Consider the following 10,196-nt stretch of genomic DNA (forward strand, 5'->3'; position numbering starts at 1 on the left):
TCTTGCTACAGCATCACTCAGGAGTGTGAAAGATGTCAATAACAGAGAGGGTTTGAATTCCATACAAATCTTTCTCTATCAAGAAAAGGCTTTAATTAAAAAGCAAGTGTGTTTTTTTTCATTTTAAGATGCTGGAGTTCTTTATCATTTGGCAGGTCAGTATTCAGCCTGATGCTTCAAGTGTTAAGATGAAAGCTGCCCATTTATGACCTGTAATGAATATTTCATTTTCTCTCCATATATGGAGAGAACAATAAACAATAAAAACTCAAAAGCAATGAAAATTAACTGTAAGAATGACACTATCAATCTTGAAAAATAGCATTTATTAGTATCACCTGGAAAATGTATCACATGCCACTTGCCACCATTTAGACCACTTCAGATACTTTACACAGATTTAGTAAAATCAGAATGTTTACAATTAATCTTTCAACCAACATTGAAAGATTTGACTTTTTATTGGAGCAGTAAAGAAAAGCTCATCTTTGACTTGCTCTCAATGACATGGGATACATGAAATCAATGCCCACAGACACATCTCTTTCCAGCCCTTCCCACTAAAATTTAGAGTACGAAGCAGCTGTTTTCTGATGGTGAATGCTCCAATTGCTGCGTCCTCACTGGCAGAAACATCTGCTTTTGCAGATCCCTTTGCTCCACAGCAGTCATACAATTTAGAATGTTACAAAGAAAACCTGCCTCAAATGAAGTCAATGCAGTCTTCCCATAGTTTTCAAGGGTATTGGGATCAAGGGTGCCTAGGTTTTTACATGCCAATCAACAGAATACCATAAGACCTCTTGGAATGTTGTATCTTTTAATTTGGGGAATGTAATGATAAATGAAGGCAAGCTGAATGATTACTAATGTAACTTTTGGTTGTGAAGGCAGTACTTTCAAAACCAAAATCCTCTGTTAATAGTTGTCAAGAATATCCTTTCCCCTTTTTTACTCTAAGTACTACAAATTTATTAGAATTTCTGAAGTAAAAGTTTAAGTGAAGTCTGTGTTCTTCAACACACTTAGCACTGACAGGCCAAAAATTCATGAACCACAGAGCAGTATCCCCAAAACCTGACAACCGCAGGAGATCAGTCTGCTGAGATGCATCAAGGTGCACATGTCACTGTCAGTATGGATGGTGTTTGGGAATTCTGGATATCATTCCAGGAATGGCATTTTTAACTGTTGGCCACAGTTTCATTAATTCCCATACATTCCTGTCCCTGCTGTTCCCAAAATACTATGTTCAGTGAATGAGAGGTCAGGTTGAAAAATAATTTGTAGTTGAGTTTTTGCTCTCTTATCCAATAAAAACTGGGTATACTGAGGAAAGTGACTGTGGGTATCCTGTATCAGCTGTATAAATTGTACTATTTAAGTGTTGCATGTAAGTGCTACAATCCCAACTGGATTTGTGACTTAGCAATTAGAACCTTATTCTGGATTGGGCCTTGACTCAGATTTTCTTCATCCTAAAATACAGTTAATGTTGAACTAATTGAGTTGCTTGCAAGAAGACAAACTTCTGTTGTGGTTTTACAGTTTTGCAGCAGGACAAGTGGATGCAGTATGTTGGTGCAAAATTGATCATGTATAATTGAAGAAAATTGCTTTTATGTAACCAGAAAGTACTGAAGTGATACCAGAATATATATACATCTAACTATGAAATACTTTGTAGTAAAAAAATCCAGAGAAAATGTGATATCAGTGAAACTTGTCTGAAATGACCAATAAAAATATGCTGCTTAAATTAAGTATCTTATCAGAATTATTTCCAAGAGAAAGTAAGCATGAATGTGCTATACTGTAAGTCTGTAAGTAGTGTAAATACTATAAGTACGCTAAAAGGTAAATATTAGAGAAAGAGAGCTTCCTCAATCTTAGAAGAATTCTTAAATTCGTTAGGCTTAATTATATTTTTTATGGTAATGATATATGTGCTGATGAGTGTCGTCTAATCAGTCTTTTTAATCTTCCTGTAGTGCAGGATTGTGGCTGTGACCCAAATATTGAGAATGAGCATGAGTATGAAACGGATGAGAACTAAAAGAGAAAAAAAATATTGTAAGCATAAATCAAAAAAATCAACCACTGTTACAAAACTGGTTTGTAAACTTTTGCTGGTGTACACACAGGGTGGTTCACATTTGGAAACTATTTTCAGCCAATTAGTTTCAATTACCATGTTCAGGAATCCACACATTCTGAGCATGAATCCAAGCATTTAGCACTTGATCACTTTCAGAGATAGCTCAAAATTATACACTTCAGTACCTTTAATTCTTTTGTAACCTGGAGAATTGTACAAGCATGAGAAGCATCATATAAATTTATATGTACACTAAAAGTTAAATTCCGAGTCACAGCTCACATGTCCTTTATAGCTGCATGTGTTATTTATAATAAAGGAACTACTCTCTAATGCTATCTCTTAAGTTTAGACTTTGAGAAGACAGAAGATACTTGGATCTGTCAGACTTTAATGACAGAAAATCTGACAAAAAAGCAGTTTTTCAGTACCTGGGTTAAATCAGCTTTAAACCATAACAGCACTGTACCTCTACCTGTGAGAAGGTATTTAAAGTATAGGATGTCTGATGTCTATTTGGTAGGTGGAATACTCACAGAAATGTACACAAAACTTTGTTTCAGAACTATGCGATATCTGACTCTTTCCTACGTGTCAATGTGTTCAGTGTTGCAACTTAATGGGAAACATTTTCCATTAGAGCAGCACAGCATCAGTGTTTGCTGCTGGCCCTTCCATGTGCCAAAGTGGATGGTGCTGTGTTTCAAACAGCAGCTTTACCCAGCACCAGTTTTGCTTTCCTGGTGTTTCCTCCCTCCCCACAGTGAACCCCTCCCTCCCCCTCAGTGTAAATGTATAGCTGTGGGTGACGTAGACTCAGTACCTGACCCTGACCAAATCCCTGCATGAGCATTTTGCCAAATTTTGGTGACCAGTTAACTGCAGAGCCCCACAAACTCCTTACCTTGGCAAAGAAAAAGCAGCAAGCATGGGGGTGGAAATGTGGGCCAGAAATGGGACTTCCCTTTCCAGTGAAAGACCCACTTGAAATGCTTGCAAAGCTACAGCTTTATTGGGCTCCGAAGCTGCTTAAAAATTTCAAAATCCATTCAAGTGATGTTTATGATGAAACAGTTTTGAACAAGAACAAGGAACCACCAGATGAAGTACAAACGGATTGTTACTGTTTCTTGCATCCACCAAGCCTTGATTTTGAACAATTTACTGAAAAATCTGTGACATTCCCTAGCTCTTGTGGTTTTCTCAGGACAGTAAGAAGCTGTTAAATAAATCTGTTTTATAATTTGTTGGAAATTATATATTTTAAGTCAGTTTTAAAAAATTTCTTACTAGCCTACCATTTTATTTTCAGCCTGTCATAAACCTTCTGAATGTTGGACCTAAAACTGTTCACATACTAGTTTTGGTTTTTAGTTTTCTAAAATAAATTTTTTATTCAAAAAGCTGTCAATAAGTGAAATTATCACTTGAAAATCTCATAAAATTACTACAGTTTTTTTAAACTTGTTTTTTAGTATATTTATTTATTTATTTATTAAAATAGTAAATATTTTAATACTTTATTTTGCTATTTTGTAGTGCTTTTTCCATTTGGAAAAAAAGGCCTTTTGGACCAGTTGCACCACATGACAAGCATAAGCAGTTTTCTGGCTTTTTTTTTTTTTGATGTCTTTGCCTGATTTTTAATCCTGTGTAACTCCTGCCCTCACCATGCAGGAGTAAGCTATCACATTCATGGTCTGTTCTCGTGAGACTTTCTAAGTGTTTTGCAACACAGCTAAAAACTACTGTGACAGCTGTTCCCTTGGAAAGGCAGAGAATTCCATACTTCACTCACCTGCAAAATCATTTGTAGTCAATAGAGTTGTAATAATTCTTGCTGTAAATTGAATGAATTCTGATTAGTGGAACACATAGGACACATTTATACTTCTAAAAAATTATGAAATATCTGTTTTTCAACAGAAGATCATCTTGCATGAAAATATATACTGTACACATTCCCACTTTTATTAGTGTGTCCACTGTTCACTATTTTGGTTTCGGAGATCAAGTTCTCAAAACTGACTGACAATATATTAAGGGTCTTTTTTAATGAGAAAATCACAGATATAATTAGAATTTTTACATCTAGATATAATTGGAATTTTTACATCTATCACTCTAGATTGGATGTGGTCAGTTTACTGCTTTTCTTCCTGTTCAGCCCCTCTTTCAGGAGCTGACAATGAGCTACAGCCACAGTTGAGTTAGCATGACTTAACCATTGGGAATGTTCATGCCTTCAGGTTTTGCAAATACAAGGAATTCAGCTTCCCTTCCCACAAGGAACCTAAATGTTAATTATTTCACACTTGCAGCAGAGTGAAAGCATTTATAAAGTTTACTGTTGCTGTTCACCACAACTTGTAATTACTGACTTTTTTCATGTAGAAATAGATCCAGCATCACTGGATGATAAGTTTTATAGTGAGAATATTTTAAATGAGTTTTGTGAAGATGCAAAAGGCACTTCTGACAAACAGCTGTAGAACTGTTCATGCAGACCACTGGGGAATTGCCACAGGAACTCCACAAATGACTGTTCATAAATTCTGTCAAGAAATGTAATTACAAGTAGCCATAGAGTGAAAGGTATTCAGTTAAAGTGTGTATTTATTTGTAGACAGCTTTTCAAAATTAGCATTGTCTGACTGTATACCTGAAATTTTAGCACCTTTTCATGCTGGACCACTAGTAACTTTATTAAATCATAGAACATGGAAAAATTTTCCTCATAAAGACAGTTCAGTTTCAGTTATTTCAATTCCATTTCTCTTGGTCATATTCACATTTTAAGTCATTGGTTAAGTCATTCACACATTAAGTCATTTTATCACCGGTGTCAAAGATAAAACTTGTTTTCAAGAGACTGTGTGTTTTCTGAGTCCCAGGTGTCAGCAGTGAGGGAAACCAAGGCAAGATCTTCACCTAGTATGACTGAGTAAAGACCTATGAAAAAAGGAACTAGGAGAACTCAGTACTTCACACCAAGTTGTCTGTAGCTTACCTGCAGAGGCGTATACAGACATGCCCCAGGTCAGGGCGCTCGCTTGTCCGGCATCTTTGGTCTCCCAGAGATGCTGCAGCTGAACCAGCTTACTGGCTGCACTGATGAGCGTGCACAGATTCTGAAAAGCAGGTGAAAAAGAGAGAGAACCTCTGCCTCTGCCATGGTATTATCTGAATAGGAGTAGCTTTTCCATTTAGAATAAAAAAAAAAAAAAAGACACTTTTCCAGTATTTGGCAACCCAAGTGCTTTGGCTTCTTAGTAAGGAACAGTGAAGCAAAAACTAGAAGTTGCCAGAAACAAGGACTCATTTCTGAGGTCCTGCCCAGCAAGAAGCTCAAAGAGTATAGTTGCTACTGTTGCTGACAAATGCTTGACAGAGGCAAATGCAGTAAGAAGGAAAGAAACAAAAAGAGCTTCTCAACCTGCTCCATAAAATGTTTATAGAAGTCACCTAAATGAGACTGACCTAGTCTAAACAGCAAGGTTGATTCAGACCATCTGTTACCATTACGTCTGGCACACCAAACCATAAAGGAATGAGAAAACTGACAAGAATGTGTGGAAAATTAGTCCAATTGGAAGGAAAAAATAGTAACAGGAATGCACTATTCACTCAGTCCCCCTTTTAAAGGGGATTTTGCAAAGGCAGCAGGTAGAGAGGACTCCACATGGGCCTTTGTGCCATGCCTGGATTTCTGCTGCAAGTAAGGATCAGCATAGGGCTTGGAAGCTTTTCTCCCCATCTGTATCATCTTTTGCATAAGCAAGATCCTATTCATCTCAATTACTTTTTTTCTTTCTCTCTCCTGCTAAGAAAAGACCATCTTTAACCTTTGTAGGCGTTATCAGATTATATTTTTCTTGCAAAATTGTATGACTAAAGGGGAAAAAAGAAATATGTCACAATCCTCGTTTCAAATGCTTTGATGCTTTATTCTCTTCCTCTTGTGTTAAAGGTTTATTGGTTGGGATTATGACGTTAGGACTAAAGTGGCAGTAGAATTTCAACATTTGAAGTATTTGCTAGTTTTAATTAAGGCACCACCAAGTAACAACTTATCTCAGAACATGCCTTTTTTTCCCCCATAGAGTCTCTATTTTCGGTGCTATTTTCCAGCTACTTGCAAAAGAAAGAACCTGTATCTGAAAACTGGTGGGTTATTCTTAAAGCTAACCAAAATTACAAATTCTTCCAAGGATATATATATAGGAGAGAGTCCACTAATAAATACTTCCAGAAAAAAAAAGTCATTTCATGTGAAGATCTAATTTCAGATAATCATGTAGCACTTACCATGGCCAGGTCTATTATCCACTTCTGCAGTGTTATCATATACCAGCCCACCCAATATCTTACATTACATTAAGTTTCATAGCACTTAAATTATAGGATACAAAGTTCTCAAAACTGCCTGAGGAATAATATTCTTTTAAACATCTGGAAATAATCTTATTGAAACTTTTTAACAGACTATACAATCGAGATAAAACATATTCAGAACTGGTTGAAACGCTACGTGTTCCTATTTTTCAGACTGTCTTTGGTCAAATAGTGTCTGGAGTTTCTCAAAACCTGCTCCAAAGCACAAGATTTGAGATTTAAACCCAAGTCCTATTTAGAGAAAACCCAAACAGTGCTGTCTTTATTGTAAGTACAACCTGCAAGGGTAGGAATTAAAAAAAAAAAAATTAAAAAAAAATCTGATATTTCTACTCTGCATCCCTGTAGAAAAGATGTAAATTAAGAATTTAGTTTACTCTTTATCAGCTGGGAGCCTTCTAAAGCAGAGCAAACATATAAAGCTTACTTCCTGCAGAGGTTTTACTGTGATCCCAGAAATCAGCACGGGAATGTGGAATACCTGTTGAGAGGTGCCTGAGAATGATTTACAATAGTAGCACACAATGATGACACAGCTGCTATGCAAAGAACTACCAAACAAGCCACATAAACCAAACCTCCCAGATTTCAAAGGATACACGAGTGCATAGAAACAAGCTCGTCTCACTTTTCCACTGAAATGCATAATACAGCTAAGGAGAATGACATCTGCAATAAACAAAAGATGGCTCGTCACAGAAAGGACTGAAGGGGCCCAAACACGATCCCAGACAGTTCCACTGGGCACGAGGTCTGCGGAAACTCCTTTCTTACAGCTTTTGTCTCTCAAATGTGATTGATGATCAAAATACTGCAATCTCCAAAACTAAGGTTTTTCTTAGAGTCTAAGTGTTTAGTATGTTTCTCTCCCATGTGGAGAAACCAGACAAAAGGATGAGTTTACACTGTGACTCTGTGTAATAATTAGGTTTTTCTCCTCTACCTGACCATCTCTTTCAATGGCATTTAAAAGGATTCAGTTTTATATGAGAAGTTAATTCCCTCTTTCCCCCAACTCCAGCATCACTGCAGTGGAGCACTGTACCTACATGCAGAGAATTGGAGTGCTGAATGAGCCCCATTTCGTTTCCAAAACATGGCTTACAAAAATTACCTTGTGCAATGACGACAGGAAACTCCAGGTATGTCTCCAGGGGGTAACCATAATAGATCTGGTACCTCAGAAACACAAGGAGGCTGAACAGAGAGATACAAAACATGACTGCACAGAGGGACACAAATGCCGTCACAACTTTTATACTGTTTTGGTGGTGCCAAAAGGCTCCAGATAGGTGTAGCCCTTGCTGTCAAACTGATAAACAACAGGCACACAGAGCAAGCCTGATCATTCTGTAATCTATTTCTGTTACCCTCACTGCCCACACTTCTCATCAAGGTCTTTATGTCGCAGTCTGTAGGGCATAATTTTATTTATTATAATTGCTGAGAAAGAAATGAAGGCTTCCAGATCTAGGAGATACCTCCTCTCTGCAAGAGCCTTGGCACCTCCAGGAGAACTCTGATTTCTTTATTTACATCTGTAGTTCAATTTGTACATTAAGAAAGTGTTATAATGGTAGAAAATGTCTTCCAAGCTGTCTAGACTACACTGTTATGAGATTACTCAGTGTAGCTCTACTGATCAGACTGTCTGTTTCTAAGTGCACCAAACAATGGCAATTTTCCTTCCTGCCATTCCACAATACAGTACCTGAAAGGAACTGAACTTTTATGTTTTTTGTACTTCCAGTTCTCCTGCAAGTCCATGGGGTTAGATAGAAAATTCAAAGCTGTACAGAAAACAGAAAGGACTCAGAGTAGTTTTACATAAGAAAAAATATTATGGTTTCTGGTGTAGAAAAATGGCAGAAGGAACAGCCTGCCTTGTAAGAAACTGGCTTTTACAGTTTTCAGAATTTAAATATCTGGACTTCCTAGGAATGCTATTTGATGTAGAGTCAAATTTCTCTGTCACCCCTCACACCTGGTCACTCTGTGTTGATTTCACAGAACCAGCCCAGCTTGTAGTGGTAGTCACACAGCTCCCTGAAACTGGATTCAAAATATTTAAAGGTAGGAGGATAAACAGTCTACTAAATACAATAAATGTTTCAAAGACCAGAACCTGTAATTGTGTGGGTACCGTGGTTCTTACACAGGTGCTGAAGAGACATTTCCAGCTTCTCCATGCTCATCTCAAACATTACTTACAAACACTTTTTAATGCGCTCCAACGCACACAAATGATTGAAGTGTTGTCACCACTTTTTGGCTCATCTCTGCTGGAGCTCCAGTTTGCTTCATTTACTCTGAGGTGTATTAAGGGTAAACAGCAGAAACACGGGTTCAGTGCTGCAGAGAGAGGCGGGCGGGGAGCGGCCACGGCGGAACCTGAGGGATTCCGCACAGCTCCACTCAGACGTGTCTGTAAACGGAGCTGTGGTACTGCCTGGAGACATGGCACGGGCACCCTCAGACACACCACGCCGTTTTTGTGAGGGGATTTTTCTGGATGAAACCCCCTTTCCTAGCAGCCGGCCCGGCTGGATGTTCTGCCCGCCTCAAGCCCCCGGTTGGGACAAGGCAGGGCTCTTCCAGGTGCTTTCTCTCGCTTGTACCCACACCTGAACGTGCACACACCGAGCTTATTTGTTTGTCGTTTCATACAATCCTCTTTAAGCAAGATTTAATAAGCCTAGCCCATGTAAGCTCATTACAGGCTCACAAGTCTTTGGAGTTTGACACGGCTTGTAATTTTCTTAAGGAATTATTTAAGTCTTACTGATTCGGGTGAGGGAAGCCTGTCTGACGAGTACAGCTACCTGCACCACAGGGCACACGGACCACTGAATAACCTAAACACAGGCTTACACCCTCTGCAGCTGCTGTATGCAGCGACATGAGTGGTCCGGGATGGTTTGGAGCAAGTCAAAAAAGACGAGTTTCCCTTTAAATGAAAAAGCGGAATCACTAAAACAGGAAGTTCCTTCCCGAAAGGCTCTGTGGGCTCAGCTGGGCTCCGAGCGGAGCGATGTGGCACCGCGGGAGCGTGGAGTGCTCGCTGCCCCCAGGCCGCCCCTCAGCGCGCCCTCACGCCCGAGCTGAGCCGCGGAGGAAAGAATGAATCTCCGGCTGCCGCAGCAGCCCCGGGGCCTCGCAGCCCCGGCCGAGGGGACCCGCGGCTCCAGCCGCTGCTCCCGCCGCAGTCCCCGTGTGCCCCCGCCGCCTTACCCGGCCAGCTCCAGGAGGAGGCTGCTCACGCTGAGTCCCCACGCCGAGCCGGCCCTCAGCACCGCCACCAGCTGCGGCAGCTTGATCACGGCGCACACGGCCCAGGTTGTCAGGTGCACCAGGTCCAGCAGCCCCGGCGCCATCCCGCTGCTGCGGCCCGGGATGGGGATCCGCAGAGCGGCGGGCAGGGTGCGGTGGGACCGGCGCTGCCCTCACGGAGCGCCCGGGGCGCCCGCACTGCCCGGGACACGAGGAGGGGAGAGCCAGGCCCGGCGGAGCACCCGCGGCCCCGGCGGGAGGGGCAGCGCCGCGGTCACCCCCGGCCCGTGGGGCTGAGCACCGCGGTGACCCTGGGACCGCTAGTTGAGGTCTCCCTACCTCTGATTCCCTCGGGGACCGGGCCGAGAACCGCTCCGCTCCCGGTTCGGAGCACTGGTCCTGGAATGAGTTCGTTACCATAAACAGCATCCCC

At 40.8% G+C, this 10,196-nt stretch overlaps 1 protein-coding gene across 2 annotated transcripts; it reads right to left on the reverse strand.

Moving 5' to 3' along the window:
- Nucleotides 1-307: 307 nt before the first annotated feature.
- On the reverse strand, nucleotides 308-9,915 carry SLC66A3 (solute carrier family 66 member 3). 2 transcript variants are annotated; one of them, XM_066547212.1, is made up of 7 exons: nucleotides 9,725-9,915; nucleotides 7,608-7,690; nucleotides 7,093-7,162; nucleotides 6,407-6,464; nucleotides 5,109-5,229; nucleotides 3,897-3,938; nucleotides 308-2,052 (listed from the first exon to the last, which is right to left on the reverse strand). In XM_066547212.1, exons 1-7 carry the CDS (start codon nucleotides 9,865-9,867, stop codon nucleotides 1,964-1,966), a joined length of 606 nt encoding a protein of 201 aa, XP_066403309.1. In that variant the 5' UTR covers nucleotides 9,868-9,915; the 3' UTR covers nucleotides 308-1,963. The 2 variants fall into 2 exon arrangements, with proteins under 2 accessions (XP_066403309.1, XP_066403310.1); XM_066547213.1 differs by lacking the exon at nucleotides 3,897-3,938.
- Between the last annotated feature and the right edge of the window lie 281 nt (nucleotides 9,916-10,196).

The sequence above is a fragment of the Molothrus aeneus genome, chromosome 3, assembly GCF_037042795.1.
Source record: "Molothrus aeneus isolate 106 chromosome 3, BPBGC_Maene_1.0, whole genome shotgun sequence".
Lineage (NCBI taxonomy): Eukaryota > Metazoa > Chordata > Aves > Passeriformes > Icteridae > Molothrus > Molothrus aeneus.